General features: G+C 35.7%; 1 protein-coding gene and 1 long non-coding RNA gene across 2 annotated transcripts; both read left to right on the forward strand.

Moving 5' to 3' along the window:
• The first annotated feature begins 14,811 nt into the window (after nt 1-14,811).
• LOC124458150 lies at nt 14,812-15,364 on the forward strand. The gene is made up of 3 exons (XR_006953035.1): nt 14,812-14,852; nt 14,980-15,116; nt 15,244-15,364. It is a non-coding gene; the product is annotated as an uncharacterized LOC124458150 (long non-coding RNA).
• Nucleotides 15,365-17,502: 2,138 nt separating this feature from the next.
• On the forward strand, nt 17,503-19,462 carry LOC124458014. Its single transcript, XM_047008130.1, has 2 exons — nt 17,503-17,689; nt 17,891-19,462. Exons 1-2 carry the CDS (start codon nt 17,571-17,573, stop codon nt 18,240-18,242), a joined length of 471 nt encoding a protein of 156 aa, XP_046864086.1. The 5' UTR covers nt 17,503-17,570; the 3' UTR covers nt 18,243-19,462.
• Nucleotides 19,463-27,393: the final 7,931 nt, after the last annotated feature.

The following is a 27,393-nucleotide window of genomic DNA, read 5'->3' on the forward strand; positions in this document are numbered from 1 at the left end:
GTCAACAAATGTACGTATTTTTCGTTAAATTAATAAGTGCAAGCGAACTTCAAAAGCCTTTAATTCAAGTACTCCTGCAGATTAAAGTAATTTTTATATAGATATTGTAAAATAAAAGGAGAATGCCAAAAACGTTACACGGCCTTTTTCTACAATATATTCAGCAGGATCTTTTGGCCGTGAGGGAATTAGCTCAGGTTGAACGCTTTCAATATCATATTATTGATAACATGAAATAATAACTCTTTCTCAATGCAATGATGAATCTATCCTATTACGATGTCTGCTCTCTGGAAAGCGTTCTGCTTATCAATGTTGTCTCTACTCGTGCTCTAATTATTTTATGATTATGCTAATTAGTGAAATTAGTTTTAGATTACTAGAGATTGAATTGCAACTTTTCTTTAGTTGGTGAGACCATGGTCTTAGTTTGTACAATTTCTAGCTTATCATCTCGGATTCATTAATGTCACATGAACCAGAGAGAAAGGAAAACTATGTCATATAAGGGGGGATTAAGAAATTTATATCAAAACAGAATATAACAAAAACATTTTGTTTATTTTCTTCTTCTTTTTTATTAATGGCATACACAATCATTAAGTAAGCTAAAATTAGTACCGTAGTAAGGCTTAGTTGAAGAGTGTAAATGCTTTTTCGAACGCATAATCTCAACGTAAAGTTACATTCTTATGTGTAAGATTATTTAAGGTCAAAGATATAGTTACAAAGTTCCAAACATATCTACGGTATTAACTTGCTAGTCCATAAAAACCTTTGACCTCACATCGGCATTTGGATGGGGAAAAATCTTTGACGGCTGCAATTTTGTTCGGATCTGGTCGAATACAATTGCGAGGGACAACATGACCCAATATAAAACTCTAGAACGGGAAAATGAAAACTTAATGGGCTTTAGTTTTCTATCTAAAGAATGTGAGATGCAAAAAGGAAGTGAAGAAGAGAATTGCTGTTGCAAAATTGAAATTTCAAGACTTGCGATCCATCTTTGTCAACCGAAACTTATCAATGCCACTCAAAATACGATTACTCAAATGCTACATTTGGTCAATCTTGACTTACGGCTGTGAAGCCTGGACTCTAACTGCTGACCTGGAGAAAAACTTAGAAGCAGCAGAAATGTGGTTTTTGAGAAGGATGTTGAAAGTGTCATTTATTGATCACGTCTCAAATGAAGAGGTTATGAGAAGAGCCGGTGTGAAGAGAGAACTACTCTCCGTAATAATCGAGAGACAACTTCGTTTTCTTGGCCACGTAGTTCGGAAGGAAGGCCTGGAATGTGTTGCGCTGCAAGGAAAAATCGAAGGGAAAAGAGCACGAGGCCGTCAACGCATAACGTATTTGGACAGAGTTAAGAAAGTTACCGGAATCGCCAACACTGCAGAAATCTTTGCCTGTGCTCGTAACCGTCAACGTTGGAGAGACATGGTAGCCCAAGCATGCATCATGCATGGCACCTGAACAGAACAGAACAGAATCTAAAGAATGGAACTCACCAAAAATATCGTTGATATGGATAAGATGATCATCAAATGAGCGCGAGTAGATAATAATATCCATCAAATAAACCAAATAAATTTGGTATTAGAGACATTGCACGACAGTATGCATTAAGCATTGAAATGTGGATGATGGGTTTACTAACCCAAAAAGCAATCGAAAAAATTCATATAGACCACTATGTGTTGCAAAAGCAGTGTTTGATTTTGAGCTGTCGTCGACTTCGAGCTGCCAAATAGCCTGACCACAGATGAAAGCAAGAAAAATACGAAGCTGCATGCAGACAGTCAAGGATGTTTGTTTTGTGCGGAATCGGATGAGACTGTCCTCGCTTGATCTTAATTAGCTTGCGGTAGTCCACACAGAAACGTTTTGTCCATGTGCTTCAGGTGTAATATTTCTATTCATGACACTAACATTTTGGTGCCATTAACATTTTCAATCTCGTCACAATTGTCTGCAATTTTTCCAACAGGAGAGGGGGAAATTTATTAAAATTTGTGGAGTTATATTGCGATGCATGTACCTTTTTTCTGGACATTTCGCGTTAAATTGTTACTTTTTGGCTTCTCGACCGTTTTGGTGTAAAGAAGATTTCTTAGTTTCCCAACTGTGGCCAAAAAGGGTTGTTGTTGTGAGCATGATACTGATAATACTCAAAGGGAGGAACATCAGGCCAAATTTGTAAATCATATTGAGACACAAATAAATCACCCAGTAGGATGGATTGGAAAATTCTGATGTAGACCTTTGGGGTTGTATTTATCATGCTCTGCATTCTACAGTTGTGAGCTTTATGAGCAACCATATGACAGTTGTTACAAATAGGTAATCTGGCCAACTGTTTTTCTGTTGGTTACGGCTAGAATGTATATCCAAATTTGACTGCATATAGCTACTATCTCGTCGGTATAAGTCATAAGCCGGCTTTCCCGAAAACTGGACTTGTTCATCAACTCATACAAATTGTACTACGTAAATATTTATCCAACATATCGTTGCATTTTACTAATCGTTGCCTTATTGTAGGTGGATTGCATGTTACTTCATAGCCGCCATGTTGGTTGTCAAATACAAAGCACATTTTTTTAATCCTATTGTGACACCAGCCATCGTGCGAGAGCCACATTTTTTGATAATTCTTTGGAGGTTCGTTACAATCCAAGTTACAAAGATTTATTGCATTTAATTGCGTTACAAGTGCACGATTTCTTAATTTATAAGTTGTATACTGCATAGTAATAATAATAGAATGTAATACGTAAATAACGAATGTATGGCTGTGGCGTGCCTCATGTCCTTATTATTTATCTGCCACGTAAGTGTGCATACAAAATTAATTTTGTTTACACAATCTTGAGGCAAGTTGTGTAGCTATTTGTCAAAAAGCGAACTGCTTAGCCTTTGATGAGCACTTTTTGAAATGACTTGCAGTTCAGCATTTTTTGGAACGCCAAGGTTCGATAGTAAGCAATCTTGAAACTAGTTTTATTTGCCACATTTAAAACATTTTTGAAGAAACTTTGCAGCATTCTTGAACCCCTAGTTTTATTGGGGTATTAGGCTAGCAAAGGTCAATAATAAGAGCAGCTAAAGAAGTCAGAGTTTTAGCATCGTCATGAAATCGTTCGAGAGAAATTACTTTATACAAATTTACAGAAATAATGCAGCAACTCGGGGAAATAGAATGCAGCCTTTCATATTTTTTAACCATATGACGGTGTTCCTTTATTTGCAATTAAGATCAGTAAATATTTCAAAATTGCACTTTCTATTTTCATTGCGTTTAGAAAACTTGTTTGCGGCCTCTATTAGCAAAATTTTGTCTGTTCTGTAAAATGGAGGAGGGCGACGCTATTAAACAGCTTTCGGGTCATAGTTGACTTTTACCATGTCTTAACACTTCTGGCCATGGAAAATATTCTCTCTCCGATGGCACTTGTTGCGAGGTTAACATTTATCAATACACAAAGGGTTACTCTCAGAAATTAGTTTGCGTAGCAATGCCTCTTTTAAAAGAACACTTTCAAGATTCATATATGTAACAAAGCTTGGTTTTTGAAATCGTAATTTTATGCTAGCTATAATCATGTCAAATACCTCGAAGTAAATTTGTCTGTACATGTCATCCGAATTCTCAGGGAAACGGAGTTCGGCCGGAACCAGTTTCAAACATTGCTGGTATTTTTCGTCTTCTTGATGCCACGGGAGAGCTAAGATCTGGATGGTTTTTCCCAGGACTGCCTCGAATAATGCCCTAAAGCACTCTTCGGTTCTCATCTTGTCCATAACGCAAGCTGTTAGACCAGCAAGATGTTTTGAATGAGATACGGATAGAGATGTTGACTGCAATGCTATAATAGCAAATGATCAGAATCAACAAAAAGTCTTTGCTCCAAGTGGAGACCAAAAAAGAAATGAAATGTTTTCAATTTGGCTCGACCACCTATAATACGTCCTTGCACATCTGGGTCCATGCGATCAGTCTCAAGAGACAAAACATTTATGTCAAAGTTTCAAAAGAGCATCATAATTATCTAAAATGCTTTACAACAGTCTGCTCTCACAGTCCATCTAGATGTACTAAACTTTGTTAAACGTTTTATTAAACATTTTATTAAACCCCAAAATGTCTTCGTCTGCTTCCATGTCATCCATGTATACCCATCGAAGACAGATAGTAAGTTTTTCTTTGTTTGATATATTGCAATACTCATCTGCAGTTATGGAGTAATAACCACGCATTCTGTCTGTTGCTAAGCCGCGCTGCAGTTGCAACACCATAATAGATATCAGCTCATTTTGAATGTCATGACTAAGGTCGCCTTTTTTATCCACATCCTTTTCCATTAACTAAAGCAGGTGATCAAATATCAGAATATGCTGATCAGAATATCACTTCAGCAGAAATTCTTTGTCGACACAAAAATTGCAAGCTTTCAATAATCTTTAGCAGTCACTTACGATTTGATTGTAATACGGTTTTTACTGTCTGTTTTTTTTTATTTCAAAATATTTCCACATTTTTTTAAATATAATTTTCCCGAAAATTGACGACAGCTCTTCTCAAACTACGCTTAGCATGCTCACTCGAACAGGTAAAACATCTGACATAGTCTTTTAGCTCGTCATAATGAAGTCATTTATAATCTTTGAACCAGGATGGATAAAAAGAGCGATTCTGTGATTCAAATCTTCGTTGGGGAAACTTGAATTTTTTTTTGGTTAATAGGCACTTAAAGAGAAAAACGTCGTATTAACATTCTAACTAGTTATACAATCCTTTTAGATTTCATTTATTAAGAACTTTGCAATTTTGCGAGACACTATACGTTAGTAAATTCACTATAAATATAAAGAGAACAAGAAATAAAAACTGCAGGACAATTGATTTCTTTAGTACTTTTCATTGTCAAAACATGACTTTCAAAACATGGAAAATATTCCCATGAATCAATTTAATAATAATAAGCGAGTTTCTTACGCTTCCATTTTACAGAAAGAAGAGACTAATGAAAATAAGAACGTAGTCCATTTGTAAGAGACGAAATGCCTTTGATAATGTTAATACAGAAACAGTGAAACATGGACAATTTATTTCTGTTATTGTATCATTTTGTGCGAACTAGATGATTATTTTAAAGCGTTTGAATTGTGTCTTACACTTCAACGAGGAATATCACTCTAATTTCAAATGAAATACTCGTATGATCAAAAGATTGCTTCATGGTTGGTTAGTTTTTTATATTTTTTCTCGTGCACTTGTTTGGAAGTACACTCGTGAGAAGTGCACTCATTTGTTTGTTTTCAATCCTCCTCAACCCGTGCATAAAAATCGTACTAACTCACTAACCATGAAGTAATCTATTATTTTTGCATGTGCCAGCATATAGTATTTTGGCACAAAGAAGAAAAATCTCATGACACTTGCATTTACCTCAATACAATAATTTTGGTATGATTGTAATGAACTTTGTTTATTTTAAGATGAATGGAATATCAATTTGGAAGTTTCTAAAACACGACCAAAAAAAGACAGCAAAGGATACCTGTTTATATATGGAGATTCTGTTTCTTTCCGATTTTGGGGTTCTATTAAACGAAAAGATATGTGTAGGTCTTCATTCAAAGCTTGCAAAGTTTTTCGCCAATGGATATATCCTGTTGGAATAACTGAGTTTTTAAAAATGGACGATTACGACTTTCGTCCCAACATTGGCATATATTACATAAAAAAGGTTCTAGGAAGTAAACTAATAAAAGGAAAGGAAAACGTGTTTATGTTAAACTTTGGACTTCATTACGTACGAAGTGTTAATTTTACGACATTTAAAAAGCTTGTTGATGATGTAATAGTTGTGTTACAGAACCGTACAAAAGAGCTCAAAACCATTGCAACATTTGTTTGGAAAACTACAACAGCAATCCGTCAAGGACGTAGACACAACATTGCCTGGAGGTTTTACACACAACAGGTAAAACTTTAGAGTCTCATAAAATTTCTCTCAATTAAAAAAGTGTTTAAATACAAAAAATATTACCGTAAATAGATAGATTTTAGAAAAATTATTGTTGTAGCTACAACGTGCATTGTTTTTTATGTCATGAAAAGTAAGTATTGCGAAATGTTTTTTTTTCTTCTAATTTCTAATAGAAACACTCTCTATTATAAGGAAGAATATTAAAACGAACCAGCTTAGTGATTATGAAAATAAAAAAATTTAGAAAACTATACAAGCATCAATTATTATACCATGCTTGAGACGGTGTTTGTATTGTGTCTATTTCTGTATCAATACGCGTTTTTTTTCAGTATAGTAGCGAATATTATGCGTATATTAAATATATATAGTATGATAGTTTCTACCATTGTTAGTAGTTTCTGTATAAATATTCCAATGAAATATTGTTTGGAACAAACGATGAGTTTATTTACAGAAGAAATGGAGTGTTTAAACGAAAAAATTAAAGTTTGAGATTAGAGTTAGTTTTGGTGATGCATGTGAAGTGCTTCGTCGAGAAAGCAGTATCGGCAGTGCCAATAATTTGAAAATAAGAGGATAATTACGGAATGAAGGTTATGTTAAAGGGTATCGATAAACACGTGACTTTTTGTCAGTTGTGGTGTTGTTTTCCGTTCGCGTGAAATACATCATCGTTCGCACGATCGAATAAGTATACCACTATAAATTTAACAGAATATTGAGTACGATCTTTTGACGAAAGGTAATTTTCTATTTTGAATTAAATAAAAATTAGTAGGATGTTAATGTCATTGCAGAGATGTTTGATAATGTTTGTAAGTCTGTGTGTGTGTCGCGAATGATGTTCGTAATTTTTGTGATTGTCTTTAAATGGGATGTTTTATTTTAGCTTTGAACTTGATATTATTGTTATCAAGGAGATATCGTTTGACTGTTTTATTGATAAAGTAAAGCTGGAAGGAGTTGTTTTATAAAATAAAGGTGATGTTTCTTATCGTGCTAAAAGCCGATGATGGTGCTGTTAATTTTGTATGCTCTGTTATGGTAAGCCAAACACGTCAAAGTGTTGTTTTGAAAAAAATACTTGTTAAAATACAGTGTTTATGTCTTGAGATAAAAAATTGATGTGCGAGAAAGAAAAATTTGGTATGCGAAAAGAATAATGGTCGAGTTCGTATCCAGTCCATTAAAATAAAAAAGTGCAAATGCCGCCATTTTGAAAATAGCTCGATCTCGTTTAGGAAAAATTGTTCATTGTCTGAAATTGATGCTCGCTTTAGTCTGTTTTATGAGGTAAAGAAGCAATACTCGTGCTTTTGAAGGAATTCAATTGTCATAAGTATTTTGAAATAATTAAATTCCAGAATACACAAAATGACAATCACGCTACGCAATTTATTATCCAAAATTATTGGCAGTGGCGTAGCTAGCGTCATGCTCGTCATGCTCAGCATGACTAAAACTTTCAACAAAACTATTTCATAAAAAACTTATTAGAGTCATTGTAGATTTATGATGACTGGTTGTTTCTTTGAGATTAATTTATTAATATATAACATTTTGGGACGAAAATCAAATAATGAATTGCTTTTTGCGTCTAAATAAAGTATTCTACTAAGTTTTATCTTGCTACCAGGTAAAAGCGTAAACTAGAACTTATTTTACACTTATAAGCGTTAATTGGTCATGCTATCAAATAATAGCATGACCAAATAATATATTTTATAGTGAAATTTTTTGTATTCTGATTGGATAAGAGCCTCTGAGCATGCTAAAACACGACATTTTACGTCATCAGTTTATGCTAATTATGAATGGCATGACCAATCTTAATCCCGCAAGTAATTTTCTATTTATGTGATTTGCAGTTTGTGTACATTCAAAACATTGCAAAACACTATCTTTATAATCCATCATATATTTCCATATTTATATATGCTGCCGAAGCAGATATCATGGGTTATTTGCCGTGAAAGCTTTTCTTTCATTGATAATCTGGCAACTAAAATATCATCGTAAACTAAAGGTGGATGCTAAATTTGTAAACAACATTGTGTGCTCGAATCTTTCGAGAGAGTTGTTACACAAAAAAAGATACGCTTTATGGAAGAGCGAAGTCAAAAAGCATGGCAAGGCCAGTGATATTGCTAGCCCTGCGTATTGTTCCTGGGATTTAAGATTTCTCTTCACGTCATTGACGATGAAGGGCGTGAGCCGCCGCGAGGGGACATGCACCCCCAGGAAATGTTGAAATTTTTGCTTTTGGAGAAGCGATTTCCAGCAATTTGGGAAAGGTCATAGAAAAATCTTAAGCATAAATTTTATAAAAAAAAACAAACATTTAATCTAAAATACAATCTAAAAAATTAAAATCGTATGCATCCCCGCATATTTTAGTTTGTATTATGTTAAATATGAATATCAATATAAGTGCTGTATGAGTAAAATGGCATCACAACGTGATCATGTATATGTTTTGAGGATTGTTCGTCGTTATCTAAGAGACTGCACAGTTTCCATATAAACATGCATGCATAAATGTAAATTTCTTTACTTTAAAACTCTTAGTTCTTCACTTTGCCAATAACAGTAAAGTGTTGACGAAGTAATATTTCGAATGACTTATCTCTCCCAATTTCCCATGAAAAGGGACTCCGAGGAGAGAATTTTGAAAGCTGAGTGGTGTTGACAAGAGCATGGCCAAACATTTTTGCTAACAGTTTGATCAACAACAATCAGTGAGCATCTGTTGATGAAGAGGTTTATAGAGGTTTCAATCCACCAGATTAGCTGCATTCTTCCAGAAGTTCAAATTCAATCACCTTCTACATTTTAAAAAGAAATTTCCAAGGAAGTTTGACGAGAAATAATAAAGGAAAAAGACCTATGGGGCCAAGTGAGCCATATCTATTGGATGTGTTTTTATTAGGTAAGCAATAAAACAAGGTTGTCCCAAGGCAAGTAGTCGAATATGGTTGTCTGCGCATGGACATGTTCTATCAGGGTTTGAATTTCACAAAGAATTGGTCAGCAGCCAAATTTATAATTGCATTAAAATTGGTATTCACTGGCAACAATCCACCCAATGCTGATTTGAGATCCTGATGTTAGTTCACAGTGCCTTGGGCATCCGGGATCAACTTTAGCTCTATGGCAAAATGAAATAAATGGTAATATGATACATCATATATTCAAGGAAGGCCTTTTTTTATCAGACCAACATCTGAAATGCTTGATTCACACAGCCTTTCTTTGTCATCTCCTGACGAAAAGAAGGTATTTACCTCTTAAATGTGTAGTACTTCCTATCCTCAAAATTTGCTACGTGTAGCAAAATCTAAATTTATTGCTAAATTGTTCTTTGTAGTTTTATGCAAACTAAATTTACTGAGTGCATTCCATGTTTACTTTCAAAATTTTTTTTTAATATTGATATCAATAATGAACTCAACCCGGTTGAAAACCTTTGGGATCATGATTGCAATGTTGTGCTAACTGGCACTCAACAATATACAAAATGCAATGCATAGAGGAGTAGTTATTCAAAGAGTCGAAGAGTCCACAGTCGTCAAGATAACGAAAAAATCAATGTAAACAGCTGAACTAGCTTTCAAGCTTTGTAAACAGCTTTCAATCCTTTCATTGTGAACGCTACTCGTGCAATGAAGCTCCCTCTGTTCAACCCACGCTGATAAACCATGTATTTTGCGACTTCCGCATTTTCTATTCCACGATCCTTACGTATCCTTTTAGGAGAACCATACTCTTCTACAACGCATTTAAAATATTCCAAGACTGATTGTTCTTTATTGTTGGTACAACATTGAACGTAAATAAAGGCCTGGCTAAAACCATCAATGTAGCCGTGTATAACAATGCACCAAGATATAAGTTTATGATTACAGTCGATGTGCCACAAGTGATTTGGGGTTTTTACATTGTAAACTGTTTTGACAATTGGTTTCGCTGTCTTATAGCCCTTCCAACAGGGTCTACACCAATGAGACTCTCTCTAATTCTAGCTCTTTGAATATTGATTCTTCTGCATTTTAGATCCCCTTAAATATAGGTTTCACCACTGTAAGGTGCTGATTTTAAAATATTACTTATAAGGCAGTCCAGAACATTGTCTTCCATAGATGCAGATGTCTCAGAAATATTCAACTCTAACCTACAGCGATACAAAGTGCTGTCACGTATCCATAGAAGTTTTGCAATCGCTCTTTATTTAATCCCTGTTTCACGGAGTTGCAAAATTTAAGATTTTGCGATAGGTTATGCAGGTCTTAATCCGGTACTTTGAGACACGCCCAGAATATGTCAGTGAATTACGTGTTATCTAAACCGCTTCAATTGTCTCTAATTATACGCAGCTTTTTCTTTAAAATGTCGACTAGTTGCTAAAGCAAATTCTCAGCGTAAATTCCTTATCCGGTTCACGCAAATCAGAGCAAAATTCTACAATTACTCAAAGGCTATCTCCAACTTTCCTCTCGCAGATTTCTAACTGAATGGAACCTCTTAATTCGTAGCTTGTCAACTTTGGCAAGATTTCAATTAAAGTTCAAAAAAATTCTCTTAATTCATCTTCGCCATCATCCATTTTGATTCATTGAACTAAAATAGATGGAAATAAATAAATATTTAGTTCAATGTTTTGATTATAATTCTAACGGAGGATGCATAAAAATCAAAATGGTGGCATTTGCAGTTCTGTATTTGTTCAATGGACTGGGTACGAACTCAACCATCATTTTTTTCGGATAAGAAATTTTTTCTTGCCTTTCTCGCACATCAATTTTTTCGTCTCATACGTCAAATTTTTTTCTCGCACGTCAATTTTTTCATGTCAAGAAAGAAACACTATATTTCAACAAGTGTTTTTTGAAACAACGTGTTTGGTTGCATATCTGTCTGTATGGTATGCGTAATAATGCAGTCCTGTCAAAGTAGTGAAAACTGAAGTATGATAGATGCGTCGACGTCGTACAGGTATCATGTGATTTTTTGATAAAATTGTTAAAAAGCTAGTTTATTTCAGTTGGTTTTGCACAACGGCACATTATAGCAGCTGCATTTTCCGACAATTCTAAAGTAATGGCGCATTACAGTAATCTATTTTACTGTCAGACATTTCTGCAACCAACTGCACATTACCACAATCCGGTTGAGCTGTTTCCAATAAAAGACATAGTTTTCACTTGTGATCGCAGCTTTTTGTTTACTACATTGGCACCTCGCCGCTACATTTCATTATTACGATGGGAAAGCGAACTTTTGAAAGTCTTGTGAGAATCTTATGAAGTTGGTTTTATGTTGATAATATGTCTTTATGTAAAATCCTGCAAAAGACTTAGACAACATTGACTCCATGGTATTTCTTAAATAACTCATCACTTTCTTTAAAAAGAGAGTGATCTTTCAACGGATGCACTTCCTGCCACATAACATCATTCATCTTCATCAACTTTGCGACTTCATATTTTAGATTGAAGATAGAACTCAAAACATATATTTCAGTAATCCTGCACATGAAATTTTTGAAAACTTTATCCCTAGATAAAAAACCAAGCTGGCTGACGAGCATTATTTATATCAAAACCACTATACCTCTCCTTCAGTTGAATAATTTTCTCTGAAGGACTACCTTCAATTCATGAAAACTCTTGGAGTTTCAAGATCTAAAACTCTAAGCCACTCCATATCTTAATTATGTTCAGAAAGCATACATGTATTTGAATGAAGAACTTCAAATACACTAAGTTGTTGCTATGTCTGCATTCATATTTACTAGCTGGAGTCCCACTTCTTAAAAAGCTCTCAACTTTACTTATTCCATATTGAAAGTCAGTTTCTTTGTCTTGCAAAATAAGGTAGAGAATTGATGACTGCTAAAAAAGTACTTCCACAAATACAAACTAAAAAACAAACAAAAATCATTTAGGTAACTGAGTATTTTGAACTGTTCTGTTGAAATCAAGTATTGGTCTGTGTGGGTTGTTTTGCAGTATACTTGTGTGTTTAGTGTACCGTTATCTGTTTTGGTCAATAGGATGTCGAGGAAAGTAAGTTAATTGCCTGTCATACTCTTCGTGTTTAGTGAAGCTTATGTTCTTTGTGGTATTGCTTATGGTGTAGGGGATTAGTTCAGTTTTGTCTTTCTTGAATAAGGCAAAGATGTCGTCGACATATCTTTTCATAGTCTGATATTTGTGTTGTTTGTGACTGATTGTGTTTCCAGGTAATGCGTGACAGCTCCTGCGAGGAAGGTGGATAATGGTGACCGCATTAGTGTGCCTGAAATTTGTCTGTAGTATGTGTTTTTGAAAGAGAATTCAGTAGAGAGGCAAATGTTGAGTAAGTCTAGAATGTCCTTTTTGTCCAGTTTTGTTTTAGCTTGCCTAGTTTTGTCGTTTGTGAGTAGTTTGTTTGTAATTTGTTTGGCTATGTCTAGTGGTGTTGATGTGAAGAGTGATATCACGTCGTAGGATATTATGGTTTTGTCTGGTCGTAATTTAATGTTGTCAATGATGGCGAGGAAGGTTGTGGCCTTTATGGTGGTGTAAGTTGAATTTTTGACTAGTGGATGGACAATGTTAGAGAGATGTTTTGAAACCTTATACGTAGGTGATCCTGAAAGCAATAAAATAGGTCAAAGCGGGTTGTTTTTTTTGTTCATTTTTGGTAGTTCGTAGAATTTTGCGGTGGATGCGTCATTGGGTCGAATTCTTCTGTAGTCGTTTTCGGTCAGTTTCTTTTGTTGTTTGAGTTGTTTAAATTTCTGTTTAATGCTGTTAGTGGTCGTTTTGTTGGGGTCTACGTGGAGACAGAGGCGTAACTAGGACGTTAATATGGGGAGTGCATATTCATATATTCCGTTGTGCCCAACTGATTTCTTTTGAAAGTGATTTCAATTTGAAATGAAATCATAAGGGCACAACTGAATATATGAATATACACCCTCCCCCCAATTAACGTTCTATTTACACATCTGCGTTGAGAGGTTCGTGGGTGGTGGTGTCTTTTAGGAGGGTTTGGCCTTGTCGATGTATTGTGACACTTTCCATGATAACAGTTTTGCGTCTTTTTTCAGCTCGTAATATTATTATTTGGTTGTCGTTTTATAGATTTTTTATTCCTCTCAGTTTTTTTTTGTTTTGTGTAACTTGTGGTGTTTGGCAGAGGTTAATGGTGATTTTATGACGAATGTCTTCTTTCCTTTAGTCCGTTAAGTTAGTGTATTTTAAAGTAGATTCTAGGTCAGTAACGCAGTCTACTTTGTTTGCATCTTTGGAGTTGTAATTTAGGTCTTCTTTATAATTTTATTTTGCTGTTCGGTTAGTTGTTTGCTCGAGATGTTAGTGACCCATTCGTTTGTGTTGAGAAGAGTCGTTTGCATGATCTTCATTTTTGTAATTTTTTTGGAGTTTGTTGTGTCGTTTCCCAGTGGGCAAATTGACTTCGTATCGGCGTCGAAACTGTCGTCGAATCGACTTCGATAAAACGTCGAAAACGCAAATCGAATCGACGTTGTATTATCAATATCGAATCAAGGTCGGCTTCTCTACATTTCTTTATATAAATGTTGTCGCCCGACATTGAACTTTCAATAAAGCCATAGATAGAGGATTTTATTAATAGTAACGTTTCGTCTTTAAATTAAGAAATATATCATTATACATAGGAATTTTGAAAACATAAATACCAACGATACAATATTCACAGAGTGTTAGGTTACAAAGTGTGATGATAATTGATGACAATGTGGTGAGATTTTGTGTGTTAAAGGACACATGCAAGCTAGAAGACAACTTTATTTTATTGTAATGCCTGTAGCGTGAAAATAAGACGTACCAAGTGTCAAAGTCGTCCACAAAATATTTCAAAAGATATTTAGGGTTATAATCGGTAAAAACACGATATTCGATGACCATTGCTAAAACGCCGTGAGGTTGTTTAAGTCTGGGAACTGGGAAAGAGTGACGTATTAGTTGACATAAACAAGCATCGTTCTTATATCGTTCTACGACTTGCACGGCTTTTGGTAGTTTGCTATTACTGTTTTTTATTTATCAAAAATTAATGGATTCTTCTGAAGAAGATGCCGATTATGATATTGTCGTCAATAACAATGAGGTACAACCTTACATGTTTGAGCTTTTGGCCAACGCGTAAGGTGGTCATAATGATGACAATTCTCCGTCATCGGAAAGCGAAGATAAATACATTCGCAGAATTGGAAATGTTGAATGGTTAGTTGCATTTTATTTATGCTTCATTGTTTTTTCCAAAGTAAAAACAATGTTTTTATCTTTTAGGTGCGAGTTTGGCTTATGTGTGGTCATGAGTACAGGAAGGGAAAGTATATGTTGCCAAGAGGTAAACAATACTGATCCTCTGATACATGGCGATCATATTTGTATCACACAAGAGGAAGAGTTTGGTACAGTGTGTACAAACGAAGCTGTCGTAAAAACAGCTATCGTCATGTACACACATGGCATTGGACCTATGCCTGAGAGTGAAGAAAACGAGTGAGAGTCTGATCCATTGTAGCTATTGCTCATCGTCGACGTGCTTTCTGTGTCATACCATACAGCGCTATCCTCAAAATGTTCAATTTCACATGACGTCGTCTGTGTGCTATGATTTTTTGTTTAAATTATCTCAACCTTTAAATGAAATTATCGTATTGCTGGATTTTTCACAAAAATCAAAACGACTGAAATCGAAAGTCTATACCTCTACTTATCATATTTGGCACTTTTGTTTGAGTGGTTCTTGACCTTCCGTGTTTTTGCGGACGGATTTTTATGGCTGCTTGGCATTTCACATTGCGCTTCTAAGGTACGTTAAGGAATTTTCTATGAGTTAAAATAACAAAAAAAAGATCAAACGACATTAGTCTGAATTAGTTAGCACTGCATATGTTTGTGTTTCGCTGTCTACATATATTTTGACATCTTTATCTTAGACAAACTTCCTTTGAGGTAAAACGCACAAACATTTCGAGACGATGTCGACACATCGTGGTCGTCGCCTACAAGAAAGTCGTCGTATTCTGCAAGAACGTCGTCAATAATCTAAAATTATAAAATTGTCCTCAATTTGGTAATGCTATATGGCTTAGTTTTTGATAAATGTAAACAAATATTGCTAACTATAACTATAATAATCACCTCTTGCCTTCGTCTTTTCTCAAATGCAGTTCTAACATTTGTTGGCTGCTTCCTTTTAGATGTTACACTTGTGGGTTCCACAGATTATTAAAAAATCGTGGATACAGTATCCTTCTTAAGGCGAAGCCGTCCTGCTGTCCATCCTACTGATTGCATCGCTTCAAAATTTTGCACGAAACACGAACTTTCGAAATGCTGCAAGTACAATTTTGAGCTCTTTGTTGGCTTCAAATTTTTGCGTCACATTTTTTCAATCCAAATATCTCGCATGCGCTTGTTTTCGAGTTATTTCATCCAAATATCTCGCATGCGCTTGTCAACGAAAAAAAGAAAGCTTTTGCTACGTTTGGTGGTTTTTGAGGAACCGTTTTTACAATTAAATGCGGCACAATAAACCATATTTTCAATGCTAAATTGTCGTGTTGTTAAGAAGTTACCAATATATTTTGAACGAAGCGCGCAATTGACCGCGTTTAGCTAATGTCAACTATTACGTCACAACGACCTTTTTCCAATCGGTAGCCGTCGTTAGCTCGTCGGGCATTTTCAATACGTTATCAGTAAAGCATCAACTTTAAACCTCCATATCTTAAAAAATATTTATCCTTTGAGTCTCAAACTTTGTCGAACTATTAGTTGGAGCTATACCTTTATGTAAAGTACAAAAATAACAATCCGAATTTTATGTTGCATGTGTCCTTTAAGCGATAAAGTGGGTTTGAATGGAGAGTCTGTAAATATGGATCGTATAAATAGATATACATTTAAAATGTTAAGGTCAAATGTTACGTCAAGGAAGTTTGTGCGTTCATGGTTTGTCATCGCTGTGATTTTTAGTCCAAGCTCGTCAAATAGGTGTGAGAGGGTGTTTCTTTCTTTGTCGCAGAGTCTTCCAGATTTCGTATTTATGACTGCCATCGTCAGTTGGTCCGAGTAATAGTTTGAAGCTGTAGCTCGCTCCATCAGCATACTATTATATCAAACGTGTTGGTAGCGTTGGTTTGACCATGATTTGTTTTGTGAAAGAAGTGATTTTCTTGCGTGTTTTATATGAAGTGAAACGCGTGATTGTTGTGTATTGTTTTGCCGCTGCATTTGTCCAGTAGGTGTTCGGTGATCGATGGTAAAGTCAACTATGTCGATGATATGAATGATTTTCTTTGTTTTCGGTGATGGATTTGAATAGTGATAAGATCTACAGTGTTGCGCCATTGGTTTACTTTAGGTCGTTTCGTATTATGTTGTTGATGTTGTCTAGGATGTATTTGCTGAATTTTCCGAGGTGGCATTTTGCGGGGTTGCGGGGTTGCGGGTGCGGTTTTGCGGGGTTTTTGCGTGGTTGCGGGGCATCAACCCCGCAAAAAGCCACCTCGGAAAAGTCAGCAAATACATCCTAGACAACATCAACAACATAATACGAAACGAACTAAAACTAAACCAATGGCGCAACACAACAGATGCTATCACTTGGTTCAAATCCATCACCAAAAAACAAAGAAAATCATTCATATCATTCGCTATAGTTGACTTTTACCCATCGATCACCAAACACCTACTGGACAAATGCCTAGCGTGGGCAAAACAATACACAACAATCACAGAAAAAGACCACACCATTATAAAACACGCAAGAAAATCACTTCTTTTCCACCAAAACAAATCATGGTCCAAACGCAACGCTACCAACACGTTTGATGTAACCATGGGCAGCTATGATGGAGCGGAAGTTTGCGAGCTTGTAGGGCTATTCTTACTTGACCAACTACAGCAGCGGTACGGAAACAACGTCGGCTTATACCGTGACGATGGCCTCAGAGGCGGATTTAAACTTAGTCAACTAAGTCGGGCGACTAACGTATTAACGTGTCACTTTCAAAAAATTCCGTGGGTATTCCTTAAATTATAACACTTGAGTGCTTTAAAATTTCCGCAGGATTTGGGTCCATATACCGATTTTGATTGGTTTAAATTGATCAATTTGCGAGCATTCATTGGTTAGCGTATCGTGCATGATCTGCAGGATCTATGTTCATTCTGTGATTCTGATTTGCCCAGACGAACCAGCTATATAGCTGTAATTGGTGGAGATTTCTTGCAGGATCTATACCAATTTAAAGCTTGTGATTGGTCAACATTGTTAGTTTTTTGCAGGATATATCTATTTTGGTATATGATGTTGCCGAATCTTCGGATTTGATTGGTTGTTGTAGCGAACTTAGTCGGAATATATTTGTCTGCTTCATTGCGCTTGAATATTTATCGATCGTCATGGCTAACTCTAGCAGTATTTTAGATCGGGTTCTCTCTGACTTAAAAAAGTGATGATGTTGCTTTGCTTAAGACCTTTGAGGAATTATGTGGTATATATAATTCTTCTCGTTTCTTAATGCCTGAAGAGCATTTTCCTTTAATTGGACGATCTTTGTATCGTGATGTAAATGCTGAGACAGTCTATTTGCCTCATCATGTGAAGGCCGACAATACGAAGCCATCGGTTGCTCTAAGGTAAAATTAGTTAAATTAAGATAAGTAGAAATGAATATAAGCCTAATTGCGTAGTTGTTATGACACGTTAAGACCAAAACTGCCGATTTGTTGTCATTTCATTGTTGTTGAAATGATCGCTTTTAACTCGCTTTGTTGACATTGCATAAATTGTTGCAGTCTTATAATAATCAAGAAATCTTTCGACTGCTGTTTTATTAGATCTGAACCATCTGGAAATTGTCTATACAGCTCTGCTTCTCTGGCCTTGGTTGGAAGCAATGCTCTCATTCACACTTTGAGAGCTATGGTATCTATAGAGCTTTTTATATATGCAAATTATTATTGTTATCATCCAATATTCACTTCCACCTTAGAGAAGCATGGTGACAAGGTCTCTGTTAGTGCAAAAAATGTTTTGGCTATGTCCTGTTGTTTTGAAAGTGTGGATTCACGTTTATCAGGGCTTGATCTTGTTAAAATGGAAGCTCTTTGCAACTGTAGAGATAAAATTTGGGGTAGTTTTTGTGTATACTTGCTCTCTCCTCAGTTACTAATAGAATCATTTCTTTGATGTATCCTGATTGTGGAGAAGTTTCTTTTAAGTTGTTATTCAACCAAATTATTTCACCTCGTCTTCCTTTACCAACACCACCTACTCAATATAACTATTTATACCTCTTGTTTTGTTCTACAACTCTATTGACTTCTAGTAAAGTCTTTAAGCCAAATCACTTTGCACCTCTTATTTTCAAACCTATCAGTAAAACTAAAAGAAAGGCTTCTGCTTTGTTAGAAAAAGCTAACAAGAAAATTCCTCATGTGAAAGGAGAGTCTTCTACTGTTAACATTTCTAATTTTTTTCAACCAGTTTCAACCCCAGCAAGTAATAAGGCTAAACAATTTATTTTGCCCAAATTATTTAGTACTACACAAACACAATCAACACAAAAGGTGCCTGCCATCACTAGTCTTGGTTTAATACATAACCCAAAACAAGAACTTTTGCAATCATTTTCATTAGATTTTTCACAGCAATATCCAAATGATGTGAGATATTTTAGAGAAAAAGCTAGAAATATGAATGATTCTCAAAAGCTCCAGCTCATTCACAATGTTTTTAAACCGAATAGATCCTACCCATTTCCTAAATCAGCTGATGGTCGATCTTTTCTTTATTCGTGGCTGGAAGATTATTCTTGGTTGTGTTACTCCCCTTCTTTGGATGGTGCTTTTTGTCTGCCTTGTGTTTTGTTTGGTGATCAGTTTCCGAATAAAAATACAAAAATTAAAAAACTTTTTAGTGAACCAATGACATATTGGCCTGATGCTAAAGCTTGCTTCAAACGCCATATTGGTTTGAGTTCTAAGGCTCTCACCAGAGCAGGTTTGCACGAAAGCACACGTAATAAATATTTGTCATTAGTTGGTCAGGCATCAGGAGAAGGACTGCAGATTGAGGTGTTGATTGATGAGCACAAACAGCAAGTCATCAGGCAAAATAGGGAAAAACTTGTATCAATAATTGATACTATTAAACTTTGTGGTAGACTTGGGTTAGCATTAAGAGGGCACCGTGATGATTCTTCATATCATCCGGAGGTTGGTTCTTACTCAAAAGGTGGTGTTGGTAACTATGTTGAATTGTTAAATTTTCGTGTTCGGGCTGGTGACACAGTTTTAGCTGATCATTTGAAAACTGTCCAAAGAATGCTTCTTATATTTCAAAGACTACTCAAAATGATCTAATTGCTGCTTGTGGACAGGTTATCACTGAAAAAATAACTAGTGAAATAAAAATAAATAAATTTTTTAGTATAATTGCTGATGAAGCAGCAGATTCTGCAAACAAAGAGCAGCTTTCTCTTGTGATTCGTTTTGTAGATAGCAATAGGAATGTTAGAGAAGATTTTGTGAGGTTTTTTGCACTGCAAATGGGGTTTATCAGGGGAAAGTCTTGAGAAATTAATTCACAGTGCATTAACAGAACTAAAATTAAGCATTGAGGATTGCAGAGGTCAGGGATATGATGGAGCTGGGGCTGTTGCAGGGCATATCAATGGTCTTTCTGCACGCATTCTTCGTTTGAATTCTAAAGCAATCTACACCCACTGTTACAGCCATAGGTTAAATCTTGCAATATGTAATTCATGTTCTGTCCCTTTTTGTCAGAAATGTTTTTAGTCAAATTAAAGAACTTTCTTACTTTTTCAATCTCTCTGATGGACGGCAAATGTTACTTTCAAAAGCAGTTGAAGACTATTGCCCACATTCAGGTAAATCAAAGTTAAAGGATGTTTGTCGAACTCGATGGATTGAGCGAATAGATGGTCTAGATATATTTCAAGAATTATTCCTTCCAATTTTTCATACTTTAACTGAAATGAGCCATAATGCTGGTCATGTGTGTAATCCAGAAACATCTTCTAAAGCTTCTTCTTTCCTAGCATTGATTTCCACCTTCAGATTTATTGTTAGCCTTGTCATTAGTAGAAATATTTTAGATTTAACACTTCCTGTTACTCAGTTATTACAAGCTAAAACCTGTGATGTTATGGATGGAATGCATTTAATTGAGTCATTAAAAAACTTGGGAATTTTATTGAGGAATGATGTTGATTTATATCATGGTAAATGGTATAGTGAAGCAGTTTCTTTAGCTAAAAACGTAGATGTCGATGAAAAATGCCCAGAACAGCTGGCAGACAAGTTCACAATGAGAATCACCCATCTTCTAGCGCTTCAGATTATTACAAAAGGCTCTCACTATTCCTTTTCTAGACCACTTAAACTCTGATCTTCAGGCAAGATTTGATTTTAGTCAAATCAACGTTTATAACGGCTTTAGCGTTGTTCCATCAAAATGATTTCGCTAATTAACAGTCTTCCACCAAACAAAAGAATTGGAAAGAGAATTTTCGTTTGTTTTCAGATTTTTACAAAGATGATCTTCCTAATCCCTTAGGATTAGATGCTGAATTGGAATTATGGGAAAAGTTTTGGACAACATATGAGGGATCATTACCGGACAGTGCAGCTTCCACACTTAAAGCTTTAGGGTTTGAAGGTTTTGAGAATATTAAGGCATGTCTACGGTTACTAGCCACTCTTCCAGTTACTTCTTGTGAGTGCGAACGCTCTATTTCAGCACTTCGCATGCTTAAAACTTACAACAGAAGTACGATGGTTGAAGAACGCTTAAATGGACTTGCACTAATGCGAATACATCAGGAAATAGAGCCTACTGTTGATGAGGTGATCAATAAATTTGCGTATGGAAACCGGCGATTAGAACTGAAATTGTAAAAATTTGACTCTTTAGGCTTGGTCATTATAGTTTTGACGAGAAGGAAAGAAAGAGCTTCTAATTTTTTGTATAGTCATGATATCTCATAAATCTTAGTGACAAACGTGTCACTTTGCCTTAATTTTGTATATTAAATAATTTCACTATGGGTAATCCTCTGAGCCTGCGTGAAACCATTTTGAAATTATTTGTATGATGTGTTGCATCATTTTAATATGTCTATTCAAGTTTGAATTAGGAATATTGGATGTAGTATTTCATCTCTTTCTCGTAGCACTTTTTAAAAGAACATTGAAAACGTCAATTTATGTGTGTCATACACAGCACAATTGCTTTTGTATCTCTGTGAAAATGGTACAAATATACAACATCTTCTGTCACTAGACTTTTAAAATGACCACCACTAAGGTTGTCGAAACGTCAGTCAACATCAACACCAACAGTCCTTCTAAGGACTATACTAACCCTGGCGATCTACATCTTAAAATATATATGATGCGCGTTTTGATGAAGTTACCTAACATACAAGAAATATTCACCTTTTGTAAGGTCTTAATTAATGCATATGCGTTTTGATCTGGGAATAACAACAACTTTGTCTAATTGTGATACTTGTGAAGGAACAATTGACCTTATGAAAGACCAAATATTTAACTTCATCATTAACAGGGTTACTGACATTTGGAGTCATGCTCTCAAAGGAATTAATAAGTTAACTGTGTCACCAGTCAATAGCATATCTTTTCCTAAACAATACCTTTTTATAAAAGAAATCAGTTTGAGCTTGGAGTATCGTCAAAATTTATGGAAATTGAATGTTTAGGTCAGCGTTTCGACGTTTTCTTTAGCGGTGGTTTGTGTTACTTTTCTGTTTAGCTCGGCAAAATAACCATTAGATTCAGATTATGTGTGTGCATATTCTTGGGGCGAGGTTAAAGGATTAGAATGACAGGGATGATGTAGAAAACTGAGCAATTTTACATCTTTGAAATGTCCCACATTGTCGCTTTTCTAATCAAACTCCTGTTGCTTTGTTGCAAAGGTGTGAAAGGCGAGTATCTGGCGCCTTAAAACCAGACTGCTCTCTTTTTGTTTAAGGCTTCTCATTACGTTGAGGCTGTCCATGTCGGAATTGCATTTTCACGTGGTGAGGGTGCCATTTCCTAGGCATGCTGATGAGCTCTGATATAGGGTGAAACAGTCCTTATAATTCATCATATTAACAATGTTGCGTTAGCAGAATTTTTAGCTAATGCGACCACGCCCATTTATTAAAATTTTGTTCGACCACGCCCTTCCGACTAAGGAATTAAAAATCCTGGATCCGCCCCTGGGCCTTGCAGTCATAAATACGAAATCTGGAAGATTCTGCGACAAAGAAAGAAAAACCCTCTCACACCTATTTGACGAGCTTGGACTAAAAATCACAGCGATGACAAACCATGAACGCACAAACTTCCTTGACGTAACATTTGACCTTAGCAACGACACCTACAAACCATATAGAAAACCCAACGACGAGCCCCTCTACATTCACAGATCTTCCAACCACCCACCATCAGTATTACGCCAACTACCCACATCCATCAACAACCGAATTAACTCACTCTCATCTGACAAAGACACCTTCGAAAATGCCGCACCAATTTACAACCAAGCTCTTAAATAAAGCAACTTCACCACCCAACTCACCTTTAATCCATCAAACATCAATGTAAACACCACGTACAACAGAAAACGTAACGTCACTTGGTTTAACCCACCATACAGCAAAAACGTAAAAACTCACATCGCCCATGACTTCCTACAACTTATCGACAAACATTTCCCACCAAATACTATACTCTCCAAGATATTCAACCGACACACAATACGCGTAAGCTACAGCTGCGGCGAAAACATGAAAACTTTCATAACCAGACACAACAAGACTATTTTAAAAAGACTTAACCCAGACACAACCCAGAACAAGAACAACCCACCAAAGAAATGTAACTGTAGACAGAAACATCTATGCCCGACAAATGGCAATTGCCTGAAACCCAACGTGATTTACAAAGCCGACGTGACAACGACTGACAACAACGAAACAAAAACTTACATAGGTGTTACTGCATGCGCTTTTAAGACACGATATCGAAACCACATTAAATCAATTACGAACATTAAATACCGCAACGAGACAGAACTTTCTAAATACACGTGGACACTGAAAGAAAACAAACGTAACTACAACATTAAATGGGACTTCATCAAACAACTTCCACCTCCGAACAAAAACCAAAGAACCTGCCGTCTTTGCCTTGAAGAAAGGCTACTTATCCTGAAAGGACGTAAAAAGAACATTTTAAATAAACGTTCCGATATGTTTAGTGCATGCCGTCATGTAACTTAACACCTTTTAGTCGATGTATATAGTCAGCAAATAAAATATTATCTGTCAGTTGCCTGAAGATCGCCCTACGGCGTGAAACTCTGAGTAGCGACAGCAAACAATTGTCCATTTTATTTTAGTTCATTTTATCTTACGCTCTTCTAATATATAGAATATTGAGCGCTCTTTTATCCAGGAATATTATCCATGATAATATATATATATGTATATATTTGAAAATTGGTAACCCAGGCATATTATGATAATATTAAGGATTCTCTGGATTTATATTTTGAAATTTTTATTAAGCTTTCAACTCGGTGCTTCGAGCCTTCGTCAGAATGTAAGAATATATTATTTACAAAGATTTTGTCGGCGTTTAGAGCGTCTGATTGGTTGGTTAGTAGTTGAGTTGATATTATTGGATTGTATAAGATGCGTTGTCATGGTTTCGGGTGTATGGATTGCGTTAATGAAATTCGAGTGTTTTATTTTAGTCGTTGTGTTATTAGTTTGTTGTTTTGGTTTTGTCTTTAGTTGTGAATAGATGATGGGTATGTCGATATGTCTGTTTATTGTGTCGTTGTCTTTACTGTACCAAGCTTCTTTAAATTCGCGTGCGTGTTTTGTGTGTGCGCGTGCGAGTACTTTAGTTTCTGTCCAGTCAAATTTGTGGTTGTTTCCGTGGGTATGTTCTGCCGGTAGTGAGAGTTGTGATCTCGTCGTTTCATGGCGTTTTTGTGTTCTGTGATTTTCTTTGTTGTTTGTCCTATGTATTGTTTGGAACAGTCTTTACATGGTATCACGTAGATCGCGTCAGTTATATCATGAATTGTTGTTTTGTCTTTATGTTTGGTGAAACATGATTTGAGTTCTTGTGTAGGTTTGTGGGCGACGTTAATGTTAAATGGTCGAAGAAAACTGGCAGTCATTTCTGATGTTCCGTTTATGTATGGTAATGTGACGATTTTTACCGTTTCGTCCGGTTTTTTGTTGCTTTTGTCGGTTTGTGCTTTGTTTTGTATTTTGTATATAGTTTTGTTTATGAAGTTTCTAGGGTAATTTTTTTATAAAATGTGGAGTATAAGTAGTTGCGTTCGGTTTTTTTGGCTTCTTCGGTGATACAATGAGTGTTTATCCTGTTAAAAAGTGTTCGAATGCAGCTTATTTTGTGTTGTGTTGGATGATTGCTGTTGAAATCGTGTATTCGGTCTGTGTGGGAGATTTTGCAGTATACTTGTGTGTTTAGTGTACCGTCATCAGTTCTGGTTAGTAGGATGTCGACGAAAGAAAGTTGTTTGTCGTGCTCTTGCACAATGCATGTTAGCAAAATGCATTGTCTTTACGCAAAAGTGATGATAAAAATATACAATTGCCTATCCTCTAAAAGGCTAAAAGTGCATTTCTGAAGCAATGGGAAATTAAAATTTTTCTGGGGCGTCTTAGGACCCTTTTACAAGGTGAACCCCTTAAGCGTTCCATAACTGGTGCAATCTGATTGAACACTGCTGCTGCAATAAAAGACACAAGATTTTTTCAACTGGTAAACCTGAAACCTAAAATTGTTTTCGTTTATAACAAAAATTACACAGATCCTAAATAAGCTTTTGCAATTTCTAATCAAGTTGCTACTTTATACTTTATGGTGAGAAGTGAAGTCTGCAGTACTACTATTAATGGTCTTAATGTAAAACTAAGCTATGACTCTTTATAAATTAATATATAAATTTACGCATTTTTTTAAGTTAGTTGTTTAATCAACCCTAATCCGTCTTTGAGCTTTTCATAAAATTTCAAATTTGGTTTCTTTTTTAGAGATTAACGCTTTTCGATACGTACGCCATGTCAGAAATGTGTAAAGCTGGTTTCTACGTAGCTGACGTGTTTCCATTGAGTGTTTCCATATTTACCTGGAACATTTGATTCTACTCATTACCATGACAATGTGTTTGAGTCGTTGGGAAGAGATTTAGAGCTTTTTTCGATTGCTGGTTTGGATTATCAAGCAGCAAGGGTGTACATTGAATAAGACTTGCTCACAAGTACAGACAATCAAACGTATTTTTCTTTCTTTTATACATGTTCTATCTTGCAACTTAAGATAGTGCTTATTAAATGTATCAATTGATTACGTGCAAGTGCACATATCTTTTTGATTAATACAAAATAACTAGTGCAAAAAGAGTAGTTTCTTGAATGTTCAAAACGCAAACATTTTTGTGTTAAAAAATATAATGATTGAATTATGATTTTGTACTAGCAAAATAGTCATAAAACATTTAAAATAGATTACAAATTTCTTAAGAACAAAAATATTTCGGCATACTTTATGCCATCTTCAGTGCGAGGTGAATCAATATAGGGAGTTTACAGGAGTTATTTGCATAAGCGAATAATAATTTTATTGCTTCCGCGGGTTATTTTGTAGTTTAAATTGTAAATAAGAGTTATGTTAATCAAAGGGAAACAAAGAGAGGGTGGGACACACTCTAACATATAAAAAGTACTGGGAAAGTTTGTTACTTTTACTCAAAGAATTCCGCGTGCTAAGGTCATGGAGTCCAAGGTTCATTGTGGACGCTACAAGAGCAAACAGGATGTTGGCTACAGTTATTTGCATTTTGTTCACATGCACGTAGTGTGATTCACGTGCACAGGTATTAGCCTTATAGGTTATGCACAAACAAATCACATATCATTCAGTAGGTGGCCATCGCCAGGTGAAATTTATCGAAAAATCCACCCTTCCCTCCCTCCCTTTCTCTCTGTGATTTTGCATGTACTATTTAGACTTGTTTCAGAGGTGGCGTTTTTATCACCCCACCTTTTCTGTGCTATACAGAAAAACTTTATTCGTAAAGATTTTGGTTTAAATTGTGTAAAATAATTAATTTATATTATGTTATACTTGTTATTTCTATTTTAATAAATCGGCATGTGCTTTCACACCTTGCCAATTTTTACCCAAAAAGAGAGTACTCTTCAATGTTATGCGCACAGAAAACAGAGCTCATCAGCCCAAGAACCTCCTTGAATTTCGATTTGTTATGATTAAGCGGAAGCGATAAATAATAATATATATAGTAATAAAGCGGAAGTATTGAATTCAGTGGCGTGCGGTCATGCAAGCGTAGGCAAGCGGCGCTTGCCTAAGCATTTTACCGAACAAAAATTTTTTGGATCAATCTCTGAGCAAAATCAGTTTAAATTTTTCTGTTCTAAACAATGTCAATGTAATCTTTTGTCTAAATTATCTTTATAGTTGAAATGCTTGCTATTTATACGCGATTTACTGTCGTGGTTTTCGGTTTCACTTTGCTACACTTGTAAGATGAGTCAAGTGGATTAAATACACCGAATATTTATTAACCAAGGCAAGCGCGCTTGCCTTCGGAGCTCAATTTGAACATTTGCGCATGCGTTAATCTAGAATTGGAGGCTTCTTATTCGAGGAATATCGAGAAAAGGCAAGCGGCGCTTCTAAGGGCGCCGCTTGATAGCGATTGGTCAACAGTCTTGTATGCTCGCAATTTTAAACACATATTAGCGCACGAATAATATTCGTATATTCAACACATTGGACATCCGAATTATTCACGCCGTTAATGTTATCGTTTATTAAAAGATGACTGAGAGCGAAAGGTAATGTTCTGATTTCTAATTCAAAGTAGTAGGTGCTTTACTGGTTATTTTATTATTTTCTGCGCACAATGTGCGTAAACAAGCAGAGGCCGCAGTCTGCAGAGATATCGAAATGCACGCAAACGTGTGTTGTGGTAAAGTATGACTAGCATTATGACCAAAACACTATGCTCTTGTCAGTTTTGTGTCGTTGAATTCGTAAATTAATGACTAAAAATAAAAGGTACAAGACACTAAATAATAAACACGACTCTCCGATATTCTGAAACGTACGAGTCAGTGCCAGACACATTTTGAAGAACGGGAGAACACGTTGCCATGACGTCATTATACCAAAATATAAACATTAAACAACGCCATGGCCTCAGTGTGTAACACACCGTGCCAATTTTGTGCGCGAAA

The sequence above is a fragment of the Xenia sp. Carnegie-2017 genome, unplaced genomic scaffold (genome assembly GCF_021976095.1).
Source record: "Xenia sp. Carnegie-2017 unplaced genomic scaffold, XeniaSp_v1 HiC_scaffold_6, whole genome shotgun sequence".
In the NCBI taxonomy this organism is placed as follows: domain Eukaryota; kingdom Metazoa; phylum Cnidaria; class Anthozoa; order Malacalcyonacea; family Xeniidae; genus Xenia; species Xenia sp. Carnegie-2017.

What these genes read in the sequence shown, in the direction of transcription:
- LOC124458014 (XM_047008130.1), top strand. Translation starts at nt 17,571, where the DNA reads ATGCCTGAAGAGCATTTTCCTTTAATTGGACGATCTTTGTATCGTGAT. An exon ending in AAGCCATCGGTTGCTCTAAG is followed by an intron (nt 17,690 to 17,890) that starts GTAAAATTAGTT and finishes CTGTTTTATTAG; the next exon opens with ATCTGAACCATCTGGAAATT.